Source organism: Bufo bufo, chromosome 11, assembly GCF_905171765.1.
Source record: "Bufo bufo chromosome 11, aBufBuf1.1, whole genome shotgun sequence".
Taxonomy (NCBI): domain Eukaryota; kingdom Metazoa; phylum Chordata; class Amphibia; order Anura; family Bufonidae; genus Bufo; species Bufo bufo.
Genome location: NC_053399.1, coordinates 98,637,814 through 98,665,384, shown reverse-complemented (window position 1 = coordinate 98,665,384; position 27,571 = coordinate 98,637,814). Strand labels below are relative to the sequence as shown.

General features: G+C 47.9%; 1 protein-coding gene across 1 annotated transcript in view; it reads right to left on the bottom strand.

Moving 5' to 3' along the window:
• The window catches only part of PCP4L1 (Purkinje cell protein 4 like 1), a 60,882-nt gene extending 41,646 nt beyond the window's left edge, over positions 1-19,236 (bottom strand). Inside the window, exon 1 of the mRNA XM_040411781.1 lies at positions 19,120-19,236. Coding sequence (XP_040267715.1) covers positions 19,120-19,128 — 9 coding nt within the window. The 5' untranslated portion in view covers positions 19,129-19,236. The remainder of the gene's footprint in view (positions 1-19,119) is intronic.
• Between the last annotated feature and the right edge of the window lie 8,335 nt (positions 19,237-27,571).

The following is a 27,571-nucleotide window of genomic DNA, read 5'->3' as shown; positions in this document are numbered from 1 at the left end:
ATGTCTATGAGAGTTCTTAGAAGGGCAGAGCAAGTATGCATGCTGGGAGTTGTAGTTCCACAGCAGCTGGAGTGCAGGAGGTTGCCTACCCCTGCTCTAAATAGTCCAGTGACATCTGCAGGTCCACAAAGAGGAAGACAACCACCCTCTTCCGCATCCATAATACCGTCATGGCGCACAGTATTTCCTGCGAGGCGATATTACAGACGATAATCAGTCAGGAACTACAAGTCTCAGAAGAACTGCCAGAGCGTTGGAGGGAATGGAGTAAAAAGTGGACCAAATATTATATAATATTATCATATAGTATGACAGGGTTATGAGAAGCCCATGGCGGGACCAGAAAGGGTCGGAGCAGGTGATTGACCACTCTGGGTTAATTTTTAGTAGTCAAAAGTGACATAGCGCCCCCTCTGTACTAGGAGGAGGTCACTCCCGATCACCAGCATCAATCATGGAGTGAAGGGTACAGTGAGCGAGAACCGCCATGGGCACGGTTCACACCCCTACGGTGTCTGTACCTCCTCAGAACTCCTGGAGAGACCACGTGGAGAAGATCAATAGGCAATCATTTCTACCGCGTGACAAGTGGCCTCATTAAACTGGAGATGGGGCCGGGGGCGATGAGAGGAGCAGGCCCCTGCGATGAGTGACTGAGTGAGGCCCCGGGGATCTGTCAGCAATTAGGCTACTTTCACACTTGCGGCAGAGTGATTCGGCGTCGCCGGATCAGGCAATCTGCATGCAAACGGACAGCATTTGTAGACCGATCCGGATGCGGATCCGTCTCACAAATGCATTGCGAGAACGGATCCGTCTCTTACGTTTGTCTTACGGAGAAACTGATTTGTTTCAAATTTTTTTTCACATTTTTACCGGTCTGCGCATGCGCAGACTGGAAGTACGTATCCGGCATTCCGGTATTTTTAATGCCAGATCCAGCACCAATACATTTCAATGTAAATTAATGCCGGATCCGGTATTCCGGCAGCTGATCCGGAATTTTGGACGGAGATAATACCGCAGCATGCTGCGGTATTTCCTCCGTCCAAAACGCCGTTCAGTGACTGAACTGAAGACATCCTGAACGGATTTCTCTCCATTCAGAATGCATGGGGATGAAACTGATCAGTTCTTTATTGAGCCCTAGGACGGACTCAGCGCCGGAAAAGAAAAACGCTAGTGTGAAAGTGCCCTAAGCTGAAAATATCACAGGGGGCCATCACACGGTGAAGCGACCTGCTCTAGGAAGGGTCATTGATCCTGGCTAGTGACTACTGCTGTCCATGGTATTACTGGGTCACATAAGCTGGGGGGCGGTGGAGTCCTCTCTGTCTGGATAATGAGAGGGAAACCCGTGCGCTCAGATGAGGAAGGCAGACGTGTGGGCTGTGGGAATAGAGCTCGGAGCGGGAGGGAGCTGGCATTAATCCTGCTTTATTCTCTCCGCTGAGAGGCTCGCTAGTTAGAGCACATCATGAGGCTGGGAACACGCAGAGCATGGAAAGCTCTCATAATTACTGTAACTTCCCCAAACAGCCCCTCTCCCAGCCCCCAACCTTCTCCGTGTCCCCAGGGCGCCCTTATAGCGTAATAATGCGACTATTCCCACGCTCCTCACTGTGCAGCTCCCGCCGTCCATCTCCTTCACTCTCCACCACCCCTCCCCTCCAGCTCTCCAGCTTTCCTTCCATTTCTGTCATTTTTTCCATCTCCCCCTCCTCCATCTTTAGTTCTCCTACATGCTTTTCCTCTTCAGCCTTCCTTCATCCTTCCAGTCTCTCCTCCTCTGCATCCCCCCCTTTCTTCTCTTCCCGTGTATTTCTCCCCTTCTGCCTCTTCAGCTTTACCTCTCCAGTCCATCCTCCATCTCAGAATTCTAATCAGTCCCATAACTCTTCCTCCTCCATCTACATCTTCCTCCACTTCTATCTCCCTCCTTCTCCACATCCCTCTCTATCCTCACTTCTCTCCTTTCTTCCTCATCTCTCTTTCCTTCATCTTCTCCCTCTTCCTCCCTTCATCACTACATCTTTTCTTATCCCATCCCCCATTTATTTCCTTTTCCATCCTAACCCTTCCTTCTGCATTGTCCTTTCACTTGCCCTTAACCTTTCTCTTCCTCCCTTCCTCCTTTTGTTTCCTTCCTCTTTTTCTCCCTTCCCTCCTTCTCTTCCTCTTTCGTCCTTGTTTTCTTTCTTCCTTTCTGCCTCTCCTCATTTCTATCTCTCCCTTCCTCCTTCTCACTCTCCCTCTTTATTCCTCCTTTTATCCTCCTTTCCTCCCTCACTGCCATTTTCTCCATCATTCTAGCTCTCCTTTTCATTCCTCCCTCTTCCTACTTCCCACTCCTCCTTACTCCTTTCCTTTCTCCCATTTTTCTGTCTTCCGTCGGCTCGTAACTTTTCCACCTTCCCTCTCTCCCATACTGGGCTTACACTGGAAGAATGAGGTTATAATGGGAGGTATCTCAGATGCTTTAAGTCCTCTTTTCCTCACTTTGTATACAGCGGAGGCGCTCATCTGTCCTGAGAGCCGCAGTCACTGAAATATCTAATATATCTGTGCAATCCGTGGACCCCCATATCCTGACCCCCACTACACCTTAGGAGAGACACAGACCTGAAAACTTCACACGTCTGGTATGCTCCTGAACTCAAATACTCTGTGCTGCTGGGCCGACCCTGCTCCTTCCACTATGTAACTCTCAGCCTGTGACCTCCACAAGATCAGCACACTCCTCTCCTGAAATCCTCTGTGCTGCTGGAGATCCTGCTCCTTCCACTATGTAACTCTCAGCCTGTGACCTCCACAAGAACAGCACACTCCTCTCCTGAAATCCTCTGTGCTGCTGAGGGGACCCTGCTCCTTCCACTATGTAACTCTCAGCCTGTGACCTCCACAAGAACAGCACACTCCTCTCCTGAAATCCTCTGTGCTGCTGGGAGGACCCTGCTCCTTCCACTATGTAACTCTCAGCCTGTGACCTCCACAAGATCAGCACACTCCTCTCCGGAAATCCTCTGTGCTGCAGGGAGGACCCTGCTCCTTCCACTATGTAACTCTCAGCCTGTGACCTCCACAAGATCAGCACACTCCTCTCCTGAAATCCTCTGTGCTGCAGGGAGGACCCTGCTCCTTCCACTACGTAACTCTCAGCCTGTGACCTCCACAAGAACAGCACACTCCTCTCCTGAAATCCTCTGTGCTGCTGAGGGGACCCTGCTCCTTCCACTATGTAACTCTCAGCCTGTGACCTCCACAAGAACAGCACACTCCTCTCCTGAAATCCTCTGTGCTGCTGAGGGGACCCTGCTCCTTCCACTATGTAACTCTCAGCCTGTGACCTCCACAAGAACAGCACACTCCTCTCCTGAAATCCTCTGTGCTGCTGGGAGGACCCTGCTCCTTCCACTACGTAACTCTCAGCCTGTGACCTCCACAAGAACAGCACACTCCTCTCCTGAAATCCTCTGTGCTGCTGGGAGGACCCTGCTCCTTCCACTATGTAACTCTCAGCCTGTGACCTCCACAAGATCAGCACACTCCTCTCCTGAAATCCTCTGTGCTGCTAGTGTAACCGTGCAGGATACTGTATATGTGGGGCACAGAACACGGGGCGAGGTAATGGGAACTTCATGGAAACAGAATAAGTAGAGAGAACTTGAATTGCATCCAGCAAAGGAAAATAAATCTCCAGAAATAGAGCGGTCACGGATAATTACATCCAGAGCGTTCAGCAAGAGACAGTCTGGAGACAGTTCTTGAAAAACACAAAAGTCCGTTCTCAGACAACCCCGATCAGGCCATAGCCAGAGCTACGCCACAAGTCAGACCGCTGGGCTCAAAACTGACTGCAACTCACAAGCCGCAACTGCTGTGCCATAGAAGTCAATGGAAAAGATGAACATGAGTGGTCTCTCTCGTCTACTGTCTCTATACAGATGTCTCTACAGATAGATACATGCTAACTTGTCTCTCCAGAAAAGAGATAATTAAAAGTAACTTTACTGTAACAGTATGGTTTCTACACAGTAACAACCAGCCGACATCTGACAGGTCACAGCGCCCCCTGCTGTCAGGGAGGTACACAGTAACAACCAGCCGACATCTGACAGGTCACAGCGCCCCCTGCTCCAGGGAGGTGCACAGCACCTACTGCTAAATAACTGCTAATTTTCCTTTAAGAGCGCTGCCATGGCTTCACGTGTGCACTGACCATGTCATACAATTGCACTTCTGTCTGACACCAGTGCCCATGCAATAAGTCATTTATTTCAGCATGGATACCCCACCTAATAGTCAGAAGAACCGGTAATATCCATGGACGGCAATATTAACCCTTCACCGGCAAAAGAAGACCCATCCCTACAAGATCTACAATGGAAGGAGTATCAATTCTCCTGTCCTGTATATATATACACTGCACAGTACCACTTCTCCTGTCCTGTATACTGGGTGTAATCCTCAGTATCTGCTCTTATTCTGTATATATATATACACACTGCACAGTACCACTTCTCCTGTATACTGGGTGTAATCCTCAGTATCTGCTCTTATTCTGTATATATATATACACTGCACAGTACCACTTCTCCTGTCCTGTATATTGGGTGTAATCCTCAGTATCTGCTCTTATTCTGTATATATATACACTGCACAGTACCACTTCTCCTGTCCTGTATACTGGGTGTAATCCTCAGTATCTGCTCTTATTCTGTATATATATACCACTGCACAGTACCACTTCTCCTGTATACTGGGTGTAATCCTCAGTATCTGCTCTTATTCTGTATATATATACACTGCACAGTACCACTTCTCCTGTCCTGTATACTGGGTGTAATCCTCAGTATCTGCTCTTATTCTGTATATATATATACACTGCACAGTACCACTTCTCCTGTCCTGTGTACTGGGTGTAATCCTCAGTATCTGCTCTTATTCTGTATATATATACACTGCACAGTACCACTTCTTCTGTCCTGTATACTGGGTGTAATCCTCAGTATCTGCTCTTATTCTGTATATATACACTGCACAGTACCACTTCTCCTGTCCTGTGTACTGGGTGTAATCCTCAGTATCTGCTCTTATTCTGTATATATATACACTGCACAGTACCACTTCTCCTGTCCTGTATATTGGGTGTAATCCTCAGTATCTGCTCTTATTCTGTATATATACACTGCACAGTACCACTTCTCCTGTCCTGTGTACTGGGTGTAATCCTCAGTATCTGCTCTTATTCTGTATATATATACACTGCACAGTACCACTTCTCCTGTCCTGTATACTGGGTGTAATCCTCAGTATCTGCTCTTATTCTGTATATATATATACACTGCACAGTACCACTTCTCCTGTATACTGGGTGTAATCCTCAGTATCTGCTCTTATTCTGTATATATATACACTGCACAGTACCACTTCTCCTGTCCTGTGTACTGGGTGTAATCCTCAGTATCTGCTCTTATTCTGTATATATATACACTGCACAGTACCACTTCTTCTGTCCTGTATACTGGGTGTAATCCTCAGTATCTGCTCTTATTCTGTATATATATATACACTGCACAGTACCACTTCTCCTGTCCTGTATACTGGGTGTAATCCTCAGTATCTGCTCTTATTGTGTAAATATGGACACTGCACAGTACCACTTCTCCTGTCCTGTATATTGGGTGTAATCCTCAGTATCTGCTCTTATTCTGTATATATACACTGCACAGTACCACTTCTCCTGTCCTGTGTACTGGGTGTAATCCTCAGTATCTGCTCTTATTCTGTATATATATACACTGCACAGTACCACTTCTCCTGTCCTGTATACTGGGTGTAATCCTCAGTATCTGCTCTTATTCTGTATATATACACTGCACAGTACCACTTCTCCTGTCCTGTGTACTGGGTGTAATCCTCAGTATCTGCTCTTATTCTGTATATATATACACTGCACAGTACCACTTCTCCTGTCCTGTATACTGGGTGTAATCATCAGTGTGCAGGAGCCAGTGGACGGGTGTGGTCGTGTGTGCAGGAGTCAGTGGACGGGTGTGGTCGTGTTTGGAGGAGCTCCTGCTAATTGTCCAGCCGCTTCCAGGGATTTTTCCATCTATCCCAGCCCAGGCCCTGCCTCTCTCCCCAGGGAGGTGGTGGGGTCCTGGGCAATGAAGCGACTGAAGACCCAGGATCCTACTTCCCGGGGTAGGCCGGCGGGAGGTAGGGGAGGTGAGCTACCGGCCTCAGTTCCATCTCCCGCCTCGGGGGTCAGAAGATCCAGCAGGAGTCGTGGTGCAGCGGCCCCTGCAGCCCCCGGAGGTGAAGCCGTGTCCATCGCCGGCAGTTCCAGGAGGGCGGACAGTAGCCCTCCAAGAGGTACGCGGAGTGCTCCTGGGGATGGGACGGTTCCGGTTGAGGCTGACTGGGGCAACATGAAGCCCCGGGAACTAATCGCTGTTTACAGCTCCCGGATCACAGCCTATCTCCGGGAGTACGAGGAAGCGAATAGGACCCTCAAGAAGGTGAGGGAGAACCTGAAGCTTGAGAGGGGGAAGGTGGACAAAGCGGAAAGAAAAAAAAGGCCAGAAATATCAAGAAAAATAAAAATCTTAAAAGAAGTCATTAAAGAGCTGCAGGAAAGAATGGGGGCCATTCTGGATAACAGTGGTCCCTTCAAGGAAAAACTCATGAACGATCAAAGGTTTAATGAAATGGCTGGAAACCAAAAGCAGCAGGAAGATGACTCCTCTAGTGAGGAGGAAGAGTCGGACATGGGGGGGCAGCCTGCGGAAACTGGCATCACCGCAGAGCAGGTATGCCTGCCCCCCACTAGCTCTGACGAAGAAGGCGGGTACAGTGAGAACAGCGGAGTTGGGGGGCAGCTTATGGCCGAAATACGCCACCTGGAGTCCCCCAAAATTAGTGAGGACATTTGTTTTGGTGACGAATTGCCTGAAGATGAGCCGATGGGAAAAAAGAGAAAGGCAAAGACATTAAAGCCAGAGGTGAGGTATGTCTATGTGACCCACCCTGCGTGCCCTGGGCCAGCTGAAAAGCCAGCTCAGGGCACGAACCCCACCATCCTCCCTGGCCCGGTCTCTGCTGTGGGATCGGTGCATAGGAGTGGGGAGAAAGACGTGGCAAAGATGGCGCAGGACGCCGTCCCTGTTTGCGGTAACAGGGGCGGTGAGGAAAAGCTGGAGGGGCCAGACAGGAAGGCTCCCGGGGCGGGCGGCGAGGGGGACATGGTTGGTGGTCGGATAGCTCCGCCCGCCTCTGCTGGGGCACTGGACAAGTGCCGGGTGGAGGTGCGGCGGGGCGGTGTGGCTGCCACTGACCCCCTTGCAGAGGTTGTTGCCGGGATCCCTGTCCTGGGGTCTGCGTCCTCTGCCCCGGTCTGCTTCGCCGCTCCCGTGCGCCCTGCAGCCCCCCCTGCCGGTTTTGGCATGGCGGTGGGGGACGGGGGGGCGGGGGTGGTGGGGACGGCTGTGGGTGGAGGGGGTGGGACCGCGGGTACAGCGGTGTCCCGATCCGGAGTTGCAGGGGGAGGGTGCGAGGTGGCTGCCTCCGCCCCTCCCAGTTTGTATGCCCAAATCCCTGCCGGGGTTCCCGTCTCCTCTGCCCCGGTCTGCTCCGCTTCAGTCCCTTCCGCTGGTATTGTCGTGGCGGCGGGGAGTGGAGGCGCAGTGGGAGTGGTCGGGGGTGGAGCTTCGGATGTCCAGAGAAAAGCTCAGAGCAGTGTGTGTGTAGGCAGAGAGGGAGAGGGCGGTCCTGATGCGAGTGTGGTGCGCACCGCCCCTCCCTCCTGCACTGTCCGTCAAGTGGATAAGGCCGGCGTGGCTGGGACCAGTGGTTCTACAGCCCGCCGGCCCGAAAAATCAGGAAAGACTGAAAAATCAGAAAAGACTGTTAAAAATGTGTCCAGCAAGGAGATGCTGGACAAAACAAATAATGTGACCTCGGTCCCCTCTGGCCCAGCAGTGTGTGTGGGGGGAGGGGAGAGTGTGGTAGTGGCCACTGAAGAAGTGGTCACTTCTAGTAGTGTAAATACAGTTTTTGTTAGTGGTGTTGGTGTTGCCCTGGGCCCTGATGGAGGGGTGAATGTTGGAGGTCGGCCGCCCACTGTACAAGTGGCCGGTGCGCCTCATGTAGCCCCTTCAGAGGGGTCTGGAGTGGCACCTGCTGTAGATAGGTCTGGGGGGGATGGGGGTGGGCCCGGTCCGGCTGCCCCTCCTGCGTCGGTTGCGCCTGGCAGAAGTTATGCTGGTGTGGTTGCCGGCGCAGGGGGGGAGGGGCGGTCCCCATTGTCCTCCCCATTACCAATGTCTGGTGACGGTAACTTGCAGCGGCAACTTCTAGAGGCTCTTAGGAGAGGGGAGAATTCCATTACAGTAGGGGGGCAGCAGGTGGATCTATCCTTCTGGATAGACAGGCATGGCCTGCGTGCCTTCCGAGAGCAAGGCGGGGGCGAGACCACCTGGTCCTCACCCACAACCGGCCCCGGGTCAACCAGGCGGAATGTTGTCTGTCTGAAGTGGAGAGGCAATGAAGCGTGCCCTACCAGAAAGAGGGTGGCAGAGCTTCTCTTTCGGATGGGCATCAGGGCATGTGACATCTTTGCCCTGATACATCCGTATGGCACCCGGGAGTTTGATGTCAGTTTTGCCCGACCAGAGGGTCTTGAACTTTTCTGGTCTGGGTATGAACTGGCAAAAGACCAGCCGGACTGGCAGGGGTTTTTTGTGCAAGCGATAACCCGCCAGAATGAGGTCAAGAAGGTGACCGTTCTCACCCGTAACGAGTCACTTTCTTGTGTTGACATCTTGACCTGGTTGAGCAGGTACGGGGACGTCCAGGGTCTTCCTAGCAAGAACCTGGATGAGTTTGGCATCTGGTCGGGTGCCTGGACGTTTCAGATTAAGTTGAAACATTCAGGGGGGTCGGTTTCCCACATACCATCATCTGCTTTCCTTGGTCGGGATAGGATCATGGTGTTCTACAGGGGGCAGCCTAAGCTGTGTTACAAGTGCGGCAGCCCTTCGCACTTCAGCGCCAGCTGCCAAGTGCAGAGGTGCGCGTTGTGCGGGGGTGAAGGCCATCTAGCTGCATCTTGTGGGCAGATTAGATGCAACCTGTGTGGTGAGCTAGGGCACCCGTTCAGTCGTTGCCCTCGCTCTGTCGCCAACGTGGCTCGTGCACGCGCGGAGGCGAGCCGGGAGGCCCCCACCGCCGAGGCGAGTGCTGGCGAAGGCGACAGGGCAGTGGGGTCGATGAAGAGAAAAGACGGCCCGTCCCAGCAGAGACGGAGGGAGAGGCGTCAGATGGAGAGGGGGCAGGTGGAACCCCGTCCTGGGGTGATGCCTGTGCCCTCCCAAGAGAATGCCTCTCCTAGAGCTGAGACCCTGGGGGATATCGAGGGGAATGAGGAACTCAGGAGACTAGACCGTTCCGAGGTGACTCTGTCCTCTTGCTACGAGAGTGCAACAGAGGGGAGTGAGACAGAGTCTAAAAGAATAAGAAGGAAACGTCTGACCAAAAAAAGATCTAGCCCGACTAGAGTGCCTGTGGAAGGCAAAGCCAGCTCCCCCCTGGACCTCTCTAATCCTGACTCTCTTCCCCTGGATCTTTCCAACCGGTACCTCACCTTGGATGAGATCTCCGCCTCCTCTTCTTCCGGGGAGGAGGTTCAAGGTGGGGAGCCGGAGGGGCAAGAGAAGGAGCCTCTGGAAGGGCCCGCGCCTCCCTCCGGTGAGGATGCAAGGTCCTCAGGAGGTGGGGCGGGTCCAGACACTGGGAATGGAATGACAAGGGTGGTGCGAAGGGGGAGGCGGGTGGTGACTAATGAGATGGACACCACTGTCTCTCTCAAAAGAGATCGTGCCACCTTAGGGGGTAGCCCCAAGAGGGGTAAGAAGAAGAACAAGAAGGGGAAGGGAAGGAAGAAGGCCGTCTAACTTAATCACTCTGTATGGCGGCACTCACTCCGTTGACGCTGGCGACCATTAATGTCGCCAGTATTAAATCGGATGCGGCTAGGTTTGCAGCCTTTGATTTTCTCAGCCGGGTTGAAGCTGACATTTTATTTTTGCAAGAGACCAGGCTGCCAGATTTGGCGGCTGTGTATAAAGCAAAAAAGGAGTGGAGGTGTGGTCCATCATTTTGGTCTCTTGCGGCTGAGCCGTATAGCGGAGTGGCGGTTCTTTTTACCGCACCAGTAGAAAGCCGACGAGTGATTGAGTTAGAAATGGGGAGGTGTTTGATTTTAGATGTCCTCATGAAGGGTCAAGAGCTTCGCCTGATAAACATCTATGGTCCCCAAACCAGGTGGGATCGGAAGCGTCTCTTTATGAGGATCAAACCTTTCCTTTTTACGAGTCGGCAGGTGGTCTTTGGCGGGGACTTTAATACAGTCACAAGGTCCCAAGACCGGGGAGGCGCCAGAAACCGGCTGGCTTATGATAGTGTATCCCTGAATAGCATAGCTAGTGAGGCTCGCCTGGTGGATGTCCACATTAGGCACACCCCAGGCCACGGTGGTTTCACTTATTATAGAGGTAGTCAGATTAGGTCTAGAATAGACAGGTTTTATTTAAAGGAGGAGACTACTTTTTCACCTTTAGAGGTGGTAGAGGTGGAATTCTCCGATCACTGTCTAATTATGTTCTCTTTGAATGTTGCAGAATCCCCCCAAATGGGAAGAGGCTATTGGAAGCTAAATTCGGCCCTCCTGGAGGAAGCAGAGGTGAGACAATCCTTTAGGGACTTCCTTCAGAGTCAGGTAGAGTTGCTGGATCTTTGTGACACTAAGTCTGAGTGGTGGGAGATATTCAAAGATCGGGTGGCAAAATTCTTCCGCCAGCTCTCGAGCCTCAGGTCCCTGGACAGGTACCGCTTGTATCAGGGTCTGAGGAGGAAACTCGAACAACTGGTCTCGACTGGAGGTAGCCGAGAGGATATCTCCAGGGTGAAATCTTTGCTTAAGAGGTGCCAGTATGATAGGCACACATCTTTGGTTTTTGAGAGGGATTTCGGGAAGTACCGCTCGCCCGACCCTTACAGAAACTGTAAGATGTCAGTGAAAAGTAAGTTGGTGACGGGACTGGTCGATGGTACGGGATCTCTGGATAGGTCCAGATCAGGGATCTTGGAAATCGTCAAGTCCTTCTACTCGTGCCTCTTGAGGAAGAAGGATCTGAATCGGGACAGGATTTCGGCTTTCCTGGCTGAAACCATCCCTGAGTCAAGAGTAGACCTCTCTCTTGGCGTTTTGATAGAAGAAATCAGAGAAGAGGAAGTCAGCCTGGCGATCGAAGGGCTTGCCCTAAAGAAGTCGCCAGGCCCGGATGGCTTAACATCCGAGTTTTATAAGACCTTTAAGGACTCCTTGGTTCCCCTCTTGACTAAGGTATTCAATGAGTGCCTTTCCTCAGGTACTCTGCCGAAGTCAATGAGGAGGTCAGCTCTGATCCTTATATCAAAGGGTAAAGATCCGAGCCGTATTGAGAATTGGCGTCCCATAGCGCTTCTCAATACGGACAGAAAGATCCTGGCCAAGATACTGTTTAAACGGTTGGTGCAGTTTGCGCCCCGGCTCCTTTCGGAGACCCAACATTGCTCAGTTCCAGGCCGAAGCACGTTTAGTGCTGTGCTCGGTGTCCGAGAGGCAGTGGAGCAGAGTAGGGCGGGTAACTGGAAGGGGTACATGCTGGCTTTAGATCAGGCAAAGGCTTTTGATCGGGTTAACCACGAGTACCTCTGGGCAGTCCTTCTGAAATATGGCCTGCCGGGAGGGTTTGTCGATTGGTTAAAGATCTTGTATGCAGGGGCAGAGAGTTTCCCGCTGGTGAACGGTTGGTCTGGCAGCCCTTTTGAGGTCGGGTCTGGAGTCCGCCAGGGTTGTCCATTGAGCCCGCTCTTATACGTGTTTGCGATTGATCCTTTTATTAGGAGGATTGATCGGGGACCGTTAGCGGGAGTCAGGATGAGTCTGGAGGAGCCAGAAGCCACTCTGAGGGTGGTGGCGTATGCCGATGACGTCACTGTTTTCGTGTCCTCGGGAGGGGAGGCGGAATACGTGATGTCGGAGGTAGAACGCTACTCGGAAGTCTCCGGGTCCATGATTAACCGGGATAAGTGTGAGAGTCTCTGGCTGGGAGGGGGTGATCCATCTTTCGGTCTCCCGGACACCCTCCCAGAGCCCCAGTCGTCAGCCAAAGTCCTAGGCGTTCAATTCGGCCATGGGGATTATCCCACCCAAAATTGGGACAGCAGGCTCACGATCGCCGCTCAGAAGGTTGACCAGTGGAAGGGTTGGTCTTTGACCCTCAGGGAAAGGGTGAACCTGATCAAGACTTACCTTCTCCCTTTGCTTATCTATTTGGCCAGTGTATGTGTCTTGCCAGAACCTCTCTGGACTCGGGTTTACAGTCTGTTCTTTCAACTGTTATGGGGGAATAGGCTGAACCTAGTCAAGAGAGAGGTGACATACCGTACGAGGAGATTAGGGGGGTTGGGTATGGTCAACCCAGTGGTGTTCCTTGTGAACACCTTTGTTAAGATCAACCTGGCAAACCTCTGGAAAGAGAGGGCTCCTCCGTGGGTAGTCTCTTGCAGGGGTTGGTTTCGGCCTTTCTTCCAGGAGTGGGAGACAGGAGGGCAAGTGAAGGATTTGCGTACACCTCACGGATATCTTCCGGCTTATGTCACCCCGATTCTGAAGGTGATCCGCCAGTGGGGTTTGGGAGTGAGGGAAATCAAGACCCAGTCAAGGAGATCCCTTGACGAGAGGGTCTTGTTGACCCACTTCTGGAAGCCCCTGGCCCTTAAGGATTGCCCAAGCCGGGATCTAGACAAGGGGTTACAGTTGTTAAATTCGGCAAGGATCCCCTTGAAGTTTTGGGACTTGGCTTGGCGCTGCTTTCACGGGAAGCTGTATGTAAGGGACAACTTGAAGTACAGGAACTCTGATGAAAGGGGTTGTCCCCGGGAGGAGTGTGGCGACATACTGGAAAGTATGGAGCACTTCCTGCTTCAGTGTCCCTTTAATACAGAGGTATACAAACGGGTGGGTGCATCCATTGGCTGGCCTAGGCTAGCCAACCTCTCCTATGCGGAATGGGCTTATGGAGCATTCAAAGGTTTGGGAAGAAGGGACCCATGCACAGCTTTTATAGTTAGCATAGTGATCAGGTACTTCACATGGAACGCACGGTGTTTAGTTTCAACCCAGCAGAAAGTCCTCCCTGTGGAAGAGGTGTGTAGGAACATTCTAGGTGACCTGGCGAAGGTTCGCTCTCTTGAGTGCGAGAAGGTGGGTACGGATGGGGTCTCTTACCTCTGGAGAGGCTTCACCTTTGATGTGCCTTAGCCTTAGTAGCACTTTTCCTGGTGTTGGGCTGAGGCTTTCACATTAGGTTTTTGTTTTGTATTTAAGATGAGTTTTTGAAGAAAGGTTTGCAAATGACTGAACTTGGGCCTTCGGGTGGATTTTAACATTGGTTTGTATATATTGATATGGTTGTTATAAGATGTATATATTGTATGATAGGGTAAGTGGGGTGTAGTTAGGTTGGGTGGGATGGGGTGGGGGGGTTCATATTTTTGTGTGGGGAGACCTGCATCCAGCCCTGGACTATGCGGACATAGGAGGACATGAGGCGAGGGGCTGGGTGTGGGTGGTGGTGGAAGGGCTGGCCTCATGGAGGGACAAGAGGCGGAGGTTGGCCCTGGGTGAAGGTGATGGGATAGATAGATTGGTAGGGTTAGTATAGGTTTGTTTTCTCATATATGTGTATAAAAAAAAAAAAAAAAAAAATAATTAATTAAAATTAAAAAAAAAAAAATAATAATAATAATAAAAAAAAAAAAAAAAAAAAAAAAATTATTAGAGTTATTTGAGATTTCTGTTATGATTATTTTATGTTTATTATTTTTTATTGTAAGAAGTTGTAATTTAGTTTCTGTTCTGATTAATTTGTATAAATTTGTATATAGTCGGGGCTCAGCCGGATCGGATGTTTACGTTAGGCTAGGTTTCATTTTCTCCATTTTTTTAGTAGGTATGAATGAGATAGTATGCATGTAGCTGGGCCAGTAGGGTAAGTGTATATACTTTATACCTTGTTTTGAAAATTTTATGGCAACGTTTTTGTATTTTTGTATAAAATTAAAAAAGAGTTCCTCAGTATCTGCTCTTATTCTGTATATATATACACTGCACAGTACCACTTCTCCTGTCCTGTATACTGGGTGTAATCCTCAGTATCTGCTCTTACTCTGTATATATATACACTGCACAGTACCACTTCTCCTGTCCTGTATACTGGGTGTAATCCTCAGTATCTGCTCTTATTCTGTATATATATATACACTGCACAGTACCACTTCTCCTGTCCTGTGTACTGGGTGTAATCCTCAGTATCTGCTCTTATTCTGTATATATATATACACTGCACAGTACCACTTCTCCTGTCCTGTATACTGGGTGTAATCCTCAGTATCTGCTCTTATTCTGTATATATATACTGCACAGTACCACTTCTCATGTCCTGTATACTGGGTGTAATCCTCAGTATCTGCTCTTATTCTGTATATATATACACTGCACAGTACCACTTCTCCTGTCCTGTATACTGGGTGTAATCCTCAGTATCTGCTCTTATTCTGTATATATATATACACTGCACAGTACCACTTCTCCTGTATACTGGGTGTAATCCTCAGTATCTGCTCTTATTCTGTATATATATACACTGCACAGTACCACTTCTCCTGTCCTGTACACTGGGTGTAATCCTCAGTATCTGCTCTTATTCTGTATATATATATACACACTGCACAGTACCACTTTTCCTGTATACTGGGTGTAATCCTCAGTATCTGCTCTTATTCTGTATATATATACACTGCACAGTACCACTTCTCCTGTCCTGTATACTGGGTGTAATCCTCAGTATCTGCTCTTATTCTGTATATATACACTGCACAGTACCACTTCTCCTGTCCTGTATACTGGGTGTAATCCTCAGTATCTGCTCTTATTCTGTATATATATATACACACTGCACAGTACCACTTCTCCTGTCCTGTATACTGGGTGTAATCCTCAGTATCTGCTCTTATTCTGTATATATATACACTGCACAGTACCACTTCTCCTGTCCTGTATACTGGGTGTAATCCTCAGTATCTGCTCTTATTCTGTATATATATACACTGCACAGTACCACTTCTCCTGTATACTGGGTGTAATCCTCAGTATCTGCTCTTATTCTGTATATATATACACTGCACAGTACCACTTCTCCTGTCCTGTATACTGGGTGTAATCCTCAGTATCTGCATACAGAGAGTTATCACCGTGAAATCTGTGCAGTTACATAGGACTGCAGGAGACATCTACTGCATTATCTGTACTCAGAGAGTTATCACTGTGTTACCTGTGGTGTTACATAGGACTGCAGGAGACATCTACTGCATTATCTGTACTCAGAGAGTTATCACTGTGTTACCTGTGGTGTTACATAGGACTGCAGGTGACATCTACTGCATTATCTGTACTCAGAGAGATATCACTGTGTTATCAGTGGTGTTACATAGGACTGCAGGAGACATCTACTACATTATCTGTACTCAGAGAGATATCACTGTGTTATCAGTGGTGTTACATAGGACTGCAGGTGACATTTACTACATTATCTTTACTCAGAGAGTTATCACTGTGTTATCTGTGGTGTTACATAGGACTGCAGGAGACATCTACTACATTATCTGTACTCAGAGAGTTATCACTGTGTTATATGTGGTGTTACATAGGACTGCAGGTGACATCTACTACATTATCTGTACTCAGAGAGTTATCACTGTGTTATATGTGGTGTTACATAGGACTGCAGGTGACTTCTACTGCATTATCTGTACTCAGAGAGTTATCACTGTGTTATATGTGATGTTACATAGGACTGCAGGTGACATCTACTGCATTATCTGTATTCAGATAGTTATCACTGTGTTATCTGTGGTGTTACATAGGACTGCAGGTAACAGCTACTGCATTATCTGTACTCAGAGAGTTATCACTGTGTTATATGTGGTGTTACATAGGACTGCAGGTGACAGCTACTACATTATCTGTACTCAGAGAGTTATCACTGTGTTATCTGTGGTGTTACATAGGACTGCAGGTGACATCTACTGCATTATCTGTATTCAGATAGTTATCACTGTGTTATCTGTGGTGTTACATAGGACTGCAGGTAACAGCCACTGCATTATCTGTACTCAGAGAGTTATCACTGTGTTATATGTGGTGTTACATAGGACTGCAGGTGACAGCTACTACATTATCTGTACTCAGAGAAATATCACTGTGTTATCTGTGGTGTTACATAGGACTGCAGGTGACATCTACTGCATTATCTGTACTCAGAGAGATATCACTGTGTTATCAGTGGTGTTACATAGGACTGCAGGTGACATCTACTACATTATCTGTACTCAGAGAGATATCGCTGTGTTATCAGTGGTGTTACATAGGACTGCAGGTGACATCTACTACATTATCTGTACTCAGAGAGTTATCACTGTGTTATCTGTGGTGTTACATAGGACTGCAGGAGACATCTACTACATTATCTGTACTGAGAGTTATCACTGTGTTATATGTGGTGTTACATAGGACTGCAGGTGACATCTACTGCATTATCTGTATTCAGATAGTTATCACTGTGTTATCTGTGGTGTTACATAGGACTGCAGGTAACAGCTACTGCATTATCTGTACTCAGAGAGTTATCACTGTGTTATATGTGGTGTTACATAGGACTGCAGGTGACAGCTACTACATTATCTGTACTCAGAGAGTTATCACTGTGTTATCTGTGGTGTTACATAGGACTGCAGGTGACATCTACTGCATTATCTGTATTCAGATAGTTATCACTGTGTTATCTGTGGTGTTACATAGGACTGCAGGTAACAGCCACTGCATTATCTGTACTCAGAGAGTTATCACTGTGTTATATGTGGTGTTACATAGGACTGCAGGTGACAGCTACTACATTATCTGTACTCAGAGAAATATCACTGTGTTATCTGTGGTGTTACATAGGACTGCAGGTGACATCTACTGCATTATCTGTACTCAGAGAGATATCACTGTGTTATCAGTGGTGTTACATAGGACTGCAGGTGACATCTACTACATTATCTGTACTCAGAGAGATATCGCTGTGTTATCAGTGGTGTTACATAGGACTGCAGGTGACATCTACTACATTATCTGTACTCAGAGAGTTATCACTGTGTTATCTGTGGTGTTACATAGGACTGCAGGAGACATCTACTACATTATCTGTACTGAGAGTTATCACTGTGTTATATGTGGTGTTACATAGGACTGCAGGTGACATCTACTGCATTATCTGTATTCAGATAGTTATCACTGTGTTATCTGTGGTGTTACATAGGACTGCAGGTAACAGCTACTGCATTATCTGTACTCAGAGAGTTATCACTGTGTTATATGTGGTGTTACATAGGACTGCAGGTGACAGCTACTACATTATCTGTACTCAGAGAGTTATCACTGTGTTATCTGTGGTGTTACATAGGACTGCAGGTGACATCTACTGCATTATCTGTACTCAGAGAGTTATCACTGTGTTATATGTGGTGTTACATAGGACTGCATGTGACATCTACTGCATTATCTGTACTCAGAGAGTTATCACTGTGTTATATGTGGTGTTACATAGGACTGCAGGAGACATCTACTACACTATCTGTACTCAGAGAGTTATCACTGTGTTACCTGTGGTGTTACATAGGACTGCAGGTGATAACTACTACATTATCTGTACTCAGAGAGTTATCACTGTGTTATCTGTGGTGTTACATAGGACTGCAGGTGACATCTACTACATTATCTGTACTCAGATAGTTATCACTGTGTTATCTGTGGTGTTACATAGGACTGCAGGAGACATCTACTACATTATCTGTACTCAGAGAGTTATCACTGTGTTATCTGTGGTGTTACATAGGACTGCAGGTGACATCTACTACATTATCTGTACTCAGAGAGGTATCACTGTGTTATCTGTGGTGTTACATAGGACTGCAGGTGACATCTACTACATTATCTGTACTCAGAGAGGTATCACTGTGTTATCTGTGGTGTTACATAGGACTGCAGGTGACATCTACTACATTATCTGTACTCAGAGAGTTATCACTGTGTTATCTGTGGTGTTACATAGGACTGCAGGAGACATCTACTACATTATCTGTACTCAGAGAGTTATCACTGTGTTATCTGTGGTGTTACATAGGACTGCAGGTGACATCTACTACATTATCTGTACTCAGAGAGGTATCACTGTGTTATCTGTGGTGTTACATAGGACTGCAGGTGACATCTACTACATTATCTGTACTCAGAGAGGTATCACTGTGTTATCTGTGGTGTTACATAGGACTGCAGGTGACATCTACTACATTATCTGTACTCAGAGAGGTATCACTGTGTTATCTGTGGTGTTACATAGGACTGCAGGTGACATCTACTGCATTATCTGCTGTATGTAGAATATAAGCAGGTAAATCACAGCCTTGGCTCTGCTACATCGGTGTAGTACATGACATAGGGACGCTGTGCTTTACACTGCTGTATATTCTGACGCTCCCTTACATCTCTCTTTGTACACGGTCAGAATGGCGCCAGGTCGATAGTTGTAACTTTGCCGCTAACCGCCATATCTCCCGCCCGATACACTACAGGAATTTTACGTTCACAACGAATTCCTGATTTTCTTAGCGGTTACGATAAACCCCCGCGCTGCGGTGACATGAAGCGTTACGTTTCTGTCCGCCATCAACGTGTTCTGTACCACCGCCGTGTCGTCCGGGGTTGCAGTTTGGTAAAACTTCCAAACCTCCGCCATAGTCAGAAAAGCCTCCCGGAGGTCCCGTCCTCGTCGCCTCGCTCCCGCCATTCTCCGCTGATTCCCATAGTCAGTCATTTAACCCTTCGGAAAACGCTGCATTGAAGTGTGTTTGGAATGTGAAAGGAAGTGTGAAGCGAGGAGGGGGAAGGGTATCCCGCGGTGTGGTACTCACCTCGCTCATGGTGATGCTCTGCTCCGCGCTGCAGCCTCTCGTCTGGCAGGGTCTGGGATACGCTCCGTCTCACGCTCGCACATATACAGACACTGTATATATATATATATCCCTCTGGTGCCTGACGCCGGCCGGTGAGTGACAGCTGTTGGCAGCCAATGGGAAACTCCTCAGTCATTTGCTGCATTTCCAAAAAAGGGCGCTGAGTGGCTGCGCGGTGAATGAATGGTGCCCGGCGGAGGCAGCATTAACCCCCTCCCAGCCGGAGCAGCGCTCCCAGGAGCTGCATCTTCCCTGTGGAGAGGGGTCACAGTCGGGGTGAAAGCTGCTGTCGTCAGTTTGTATTTCTGTAGCGGTTACGCTGCTAGAGCCCCAAGAGCTGACAATCGACAACGTGTGAAGAATGGAGAGGCAGCGGAGGGGAAAGAGTTAATCAGTGGGCTCCAGAGAGGATGAGGATGAAGAAGAGGATTGTAACAGCTGGAGGGGCAGATGCTGAGGCTGGCAGGACGCCATGCTTGGCCCTCTCCGGGGAAGGGGGTGGGGGGCGCTGCCAGGATGAGGAGCTGACAATGATTAACGGGCTGTCCGTCTCCCGTCAGGTGTGGAGGGGGTTAAATCGTCATAACATCACTGCACCCCCATATTATATCACCTCACATTATACATCACTGCACCCCCATATTATATCCCCTCACATTACACATCACTGCACCCCCCATATTATATCCCCTCACATTATACATCACTGCACCCCCATATTATATCCCCTCACATTATACATCACTGCACCCCCATATTATATCCCCTCACATTATACATCACTGCACCCCCATATTATATCCCCTCACATTATACATCACTGCACCCCCATATTATATCCCCTCACATTATACATCACTGCACCCCCATATTATATCCCCTCACATTATACATCACTGCACCCCCATATTATATCCCCTCACATTATACATCACTGCACCCCCATATTATATCCCCTCACATTATACATCACTGCACCCCCATATTATATCCCCTCACATTATACATCATTGCACCCCCATATTATATCCCCTCACATTATACATCACTGCACCCCCATATTATATCCCCTCACATTATACATCACTGCACCCCCATATTATATCCCCTCACATTATACATCACTGCGCCCCCATATTATATCCCCTCACATTATACATCACTGCACCCCCCATATTATATCCTCTCACATTATACATCACTGCACCCCCATATTATATCTCCTCACATTATACATCACTGCACCCCCATATTATATCTCCTCACATTATACATCACTGCACCCCCATATTATATCACCTCACATTATACATCACTGCGCCCCCATATTATATCCTCTCACATTATACATCACTGCGCCCCCATATTATATCCTCTCACATTATACATCACTGCACCCCCATATTATATCCTCTCACATTATACATCACTGCGCCCCCATATTATATCCCCTCACATTATACATCACTGCACCCCCATATTATATCCCCTCACATTATACATCACTGCACCCCCATATTATATCACCTCACATTATACATCACTGCACCCCCATATTATATCTCCTCACATTATACATCACTGCACCCCCATATTATATCACCTCACATTATACATCACTGCACCCCCATATTATATCCCCTCACATTATACATCACTGCGCCCCCATATTATATCACTGCACCCCCATATTATATCACCTCACATTATACATCACTGCGCCCCCATGTTATATCCCCTCACATTATACATCACTGCACCCCCATATTATATCCCCTCACATTATACATCACTGCGCCCCCATATTATATCTCCTCACATTATACATCACTGCACCCCCATATTATATCACCTCACATTATACATCACTGCACCCCCATATTATATCCCCTCACATTATACATCACTGCGCCCCCATATTATATCCCCTCACATTATACATCACTGCACCCCCATATTATATCCCCTCACATTATACATCACTGCACCCCCATATTATATCCCCTCACATTATACATCACTGCACCCCCATATTATATCCCCTCACATTATACATCACTGCACCCCCATATTATATCACCTCACATTATACATCACTGCACCCCCCATATTATATCCCCTCACATTATACATCACTGCACCCTCATATTATATCCCCTCACATTATACATCACTGCACCCCCATATTATATCCCCTCACATTATACATCACTGCACCCCCATATTATATCCCCTCACATTATACATCACTGCACCCCCATATTATATCCCCTCACATTATACATCACTGCGCCCCTATATTATATCACCTCACATTATACATCACTGCACCCCCATATTATATCCCCTCACATTATACATCACTGCACCCCCATATTATATCCCCTCACATTATACATCACTGCACCCCCATATTATATCCCCTCACATTATACATCACTGCACCCCCCATATTATATCACCTCACATTATACATCACTGCACCCCCATATTATATCCCCTCACATTATACATCACTGCACCCTCATATTATATCCCCTCACATTATACATCACTGCACCCCCATATTATATCCCCTCACATTATACATCACTGCACCCCCATATTATATCCCCTCACATTATACATCACTGCACCCCCATATTATATCCCCTCACATTATACATCACTGCACCCCCATATTATATCCCCTCACATTATACATCACTGCACCCCCATATTATATCCCCTCACATTATACATCACTGCACCCCCATATTATATCCCCTCACATTATACATCACTGCGCCCCCATATTATATCCCCTCACATTATACATCACTGCACCCCATATTATATCCCCTCACATTATACATCACTGCACCCCCATATTATATCACCTCACATTATACATCACTGCACCCCATATTATATCCCCACACATTATACATCACTGCGCCCCCATATTATATCACCTCACATTATACATCACTGCGCCCCCATATTATATCCCCTCACATTATACATCACTGCACCCCCATATTATATCCCCTCACATTATACATCACTGCACCCCCATATTATATCCCCTCACATTATACATCACTGCACCCCCATATTATATCCCCTCACATTATACATCACTGCGCCCCCATATTATATCCCCTCACATTATACATCACTGCACCCCATATTATATCCCCTCACATTATACATCACTGCACCCCCATATTATATCACCTCACATTATACATCACTGCACCCCCATATTATATCCCCTCACATTATACATCACTGCACCCCCATATTATATCCCCTCACATTATACATCACTGCACCCCCATATTATATCCCCTCACATTATACATCACTGCGCCCCCATATTATATCCCCTCACATTATACATCACTGCACCCCATATTATATCCCCTCACATTATACATCACTGCACCCCCATATTATATCACCTCACATTATACCCCCCCCCCCCCCCCCCCCCCCCCCCCCCCCCCCTCCCTTTTTGTATTTCCAGGCTTACCTGTGAGGATTCTGGTTCCAACCGGTTTTCCAGGTTCGTCTGCCAGGTGACAGGAGCTGCAGGATCAGCTGTTAATTGGTCAGCTGTTGAGAGGCGGGAAGAAGAAGTGACAGCTGATTGGCAGATGTCAGTTGTGGCGGCAAACCTGCAGATTTAAAAGAGAGGACAGCGCTTCAGTCCTGTCAGTCTGGAAGATCATGGTCAAGCAGCGCCTAGATCGGTTGCTATGGTGACTGCTACACCAAAAACAACAAAAAAAAACCCTTGTGCTCCTTGTTCACACCTTCCTGTCCTGATACTATTGGAGCATGGATGTGGCTCCAAAAACAACCAAATCTCCAAAAAGTCACAGGTCAGTGTCAGTCCCATGTCATCACTGTGGAATTATGGCCTAAACCTGCACAGAACCTACCTGCAGTATGCAGCGTCCCACATATGTGTGTAAAAGGGACGCTTCAGACAACTGTAATTGCATTGTATGGTATTCTCTATTATCTGGCTGGCAATGTCATTGACATCCATCCGCCCCTAGGTGGTGCTGGCACCACATAGTACGGTATATATAGTGGGGAGGGGGGGTCTAGCTTAGAGCAGAGTATAGCAGGATGTTAGTTAGGGTACTTTCACAATAGCGGCAGGACGGATCCGACAGGCTGTTCACCCTGTCGGATCTGTCCTGCCGCTAATTCTGCGTGCTGCCGGAATGCTGTTCCATCCCCATTGACTATAATGGGGACGGGGGCGGAGCTCCGGCGCAGCACAGCAGTGCACGGCGAAAGGCCGCCGGACTAAAAGTACTGCACGTCCGACTTTTTAGTCTGGCGGCTTCTTGCCGTGCTGCGCTGGAGTTCCGCCCCTGTCCCCATTATAGTCAATGGGGACGGAGCAGCAGTCCGGCGGCACGGCGAAATAGCGTCAGGACCTGCCGCTAGTGTGAAAGTAGCCTTAGTAGTTGGTGAGAGGAGGAGAAGCAAGTCCATGGAGGAGGAGGAGGAGGACAGGCCAAATTCACCATGTAGCTGCTTCACTTTCCTCTGGGCCCTGATCAAGCCTGGAGAAGATATACAGACAGTAAGTCTATAGACCGAGATGCAGAGGGCCTAGCGAGGGTATCAGCTAACTATAGCTTATGGACCCTAGCACAAGTGACCAGGAGTAGCTTTCCGAGTGCCTGGACACGAATGGACAGTTAGTGCGCAAAATTGTCCTTATCCACTACACGAGCCTTCCGGGTCATAGTGGAAAAACTTATTTATAAGAGTATCCTGCCAAATAATTAAGCAGATGTGTTTGCTGCCACAAGGGAGATCGCCCTTAAAGGATAGCTCATAGTAACTATATATATATATATATATATATATATATATACAGTCCTGATCAAAAAGTTTAGGACCACATGCCTTTAAAAGGCCAAATCTGTGCACAGATGTGGATTCATTGTCATCTTCTGTCCGGTAGTCACACGTTGTGATGGCAAAGGCAAAAAAACCTCTCCTTTTTGAACGTGGTCGGGCTGTTGAACTGCATAAGAAGGGTCTCTCACAGCCGCCATCGCTGCTGAGGTGGGACGCAGGAAGACAGTCATTTGGAATTTCTTAAATGATCCTGAGGGTCATGGAACAAAAAAGTCAAGTGGAAGACCCAAAAAAATGTCATCAGCGATGAGCCGGAGGATCCAATTGGCTGTCCGTCAAGACACTGGACGATCCTCGACCCAAATGAAGGCCCTTACTGGTGCTGACTGCAGCCCCATAACCATCAGACGGCATCTGAGACTGAAGGGCTTCAAAAACAGAAAACGTCTTCAAAGATCTCGTCTCCTTGAACGCCACAGAACTGCTCGTTTGGACTTTGCAAGAGAGCACCAAACATGGGACATTCAAAGGTGGAAGAAAGTTTTATTCTCTGATGAGAAAAAATGTAACCTTGATGGTCCTGATGGTTTCCAACGTTACTGGCAGGACAAGCAGATCCCACCTGAGATGTTTTCTACGCGCCACAGTGAAGGGGGCGCCATAATGGTCTGGGGGGCTTTTTCCTTCAGTGGAATAATGGAGCTTCAGGAAGAGCCGGGGCGTCAAACGGCCGCTGGCTATGTCCAGATGTGGCAGAGAGCATTCCTCATGACTGAGGGCCCTCGTCTGGGTGGTAACAGGACAACGCTACAGTACACAATGCCCGCAGGACAAGGGACTTCTTCCAGGAGAATAACATCCCTCTTTTGGCCCAACCTGCGTGTTCCCCTGATCTAAATCCAATTGAGAACCTTTGGGGATGGATGGCAAGGGAAGTTTACAAAAATGGTCAACAGTTCCAGACAGTAGATGGCCTTCGTGCGGCCGTCTTCACCACTTGGAGAAATGTTCCCACTCACCTCATGGAAACGCTTGCATCAAGCATGCCGAAACAATAACGGCAGAGCTACTCATCACTGAGCTCATGTTTGGAAGTTGGATTTCTGTTTTGGGGAGGTTTAGGTGTTTTTTGGAGGTGTGGTCCTAAACTTTTGATCAGCTGAAAAACAGCCTGTTTCAGTTTATTCGTTGTTTTCATTAAATTGAATGCTCAAAAAATGTCTCACTCCCATTTCTTCTTGTTGCATGTTGAAGCTCTACTTGGAACCTCGTTAAGATCCAGCCATGATAAATAGGATTGTTTGCCATTTTTCAAGTGGTCTTAAACTTTTGATCAGGACTGTATATTAGCATCTTTAGTGCCAGAGTGCTGTAAAGAGTGAACTTAGGATTACCACCAGGATCCTTGCCTGTAAAGTATCAGCATTAGAAGAATCCCTCCATATACCTCTGCCATCACCTGACCATAGAATCAGTCTTTATAAATAAGGTGGTTGCGCTGCCAGGTATACGTCTCAGTTCACAAGCTCAAGAGAAGCGGCAATCTTCTTTGACACAGTCAGCACACCTGAGTCCCGTCGGAAAGCAACCTTCCTACGGAATCAAAGTTTCGGGTACATAGTGAAGGGCCGCAAGGTTGAGTAAATAGAACTCTTTTATTATACTCACAATAAAATCGTGAATAATATGCCTTATAAAATCATAAAATCAGGTCCATCAAATCCAATGCCCATGAAACATAGATTCCGTAGGAAGGTTGCTTTGAGAAAAGGCTGCTATCCGACGGGACTCAGGTGTTCTCTTGAACTTGTGAACGGAGACGTATACCTGGCAGCACGACCACCTTATTTATAAAGACTGATTCATTGTGATTTTACCTGCATCGCACGGAGGTCAGCGAAGCCGATTTGACATCAAGAAACGCAGTGGTGAACTTTTTATTTTTGGTTTATTTTACTTTTTCTTTTATAATTTTAGAATTACCTGACCATAGGATTACCAGTGAACTTGTTATGCATATAGAAGCTTCCCATTGATGAACTTTACCAACTGATTGTCAGTAAATGTTCAACTGGTTTACAACTACTGACTCCTCATTCTTACTACCACTACTCTCAACATTTGCACCTAATGGTGCTGGCGTCACGGACCAGGGGCCCAGCCACAAGCACCCTAAACATCACCACCATCAAGGGCACCTCAACCAACATCTGGCTGGAGTTCCCTGCAACAGAGAGTGCCTCAGAAGATCTCGTGCTGTCTTCCCATCCGCTGCACTGCCGGCCCCAAGGGACAGCAAAATCGCGAGGACTACTATCCTCGGCACCTCATTCACTAGTATGCTCATGCCCAAAATAATCCTTAGGGAGCCCTGGCACTCTGCAAGTACAGATTACACAGTGAGAACTCTCTGAGTACAGATAATGTAGTAGATGTCACCTGCAGTCCTATGTAACACCACAGATAACACAGTGATAACTCTCTGAGTACAGATAATGTAGTAGATGTCTCCTGCAGTCCTATGTAACACCACAGGTAACACAGTGATAACTCTCTGAGTACAGATAATGTAGTAGATGTCTCCTGCAGTCCTATGTAACACCAGATATAACACAGTGATAACTCTCTGAGTACAGATAATGTAGTAGATGTCACCTGCAGTCCTATGTAACACCACAGATAACACAGTGATAACTCTCTGAGTACAGATAATGTAGTAGATGTCACCTGCAGTCCTATGTAACACCACAGATAACACAGTGATAACTCTCTGAGTACAGATAATGTAGTAGATGTCACCTGCAGTCCTATGTAACACCACAGATAACACAGTGATAACTCTCTGAGTACAGATAATGTAGTAGATGTCACCTGCAGTCCTCTTGGACCCACTTCAATCTGGATTCCGCCCTGGCCACGGGACAGAAACTGCGCTCCTTAAAATCTGGGATGATGCCCTCGAAGCAGCAGATGAAGGAGAATCGTGCCTCCTGGTGCTGCTGGACCTCAGCGCAGCTTTCGACACAATGAACCACCAAACCCTGCTCACTCGTCTCACAGAAGTAGCCGGAGTCGCAGACTCGGATCTACCTTGGTTCGCATCCTTCCTGGAGAACCGATCCCAGAAAGTGAAACTAGGAGCCTTCACCTCAGAAGCACGTAAAATCACATGCGGAGTCCCTCAAGGATCATCCCTGTCGCCCGTGCTCTTCAACATCTACCTCCGACCTCTCCTCAAAATCATCAGCAACCAGGACCTGCTCTATCATTCCTACGCTGATGACACCCAACTTTACCTACGCATTACCAACAAAAAGGACCAATACCACGCCCTGGAAATCTGCCTCTCATTGATCGACGAGTGGATGACTGAGAGCTCTCTCAAACTCAATGGTTCCAAAACAGAACTCCTCTTCCTCCATGCAAACCGAAACAAAAACCCTAGCACGACATGCACGTCACCCACCATCCTCGGACAAACCATCACTCCCAGCACCAAAGCCAAAAGCCTCGGAGTCATCTTTGACTCAGACATGAC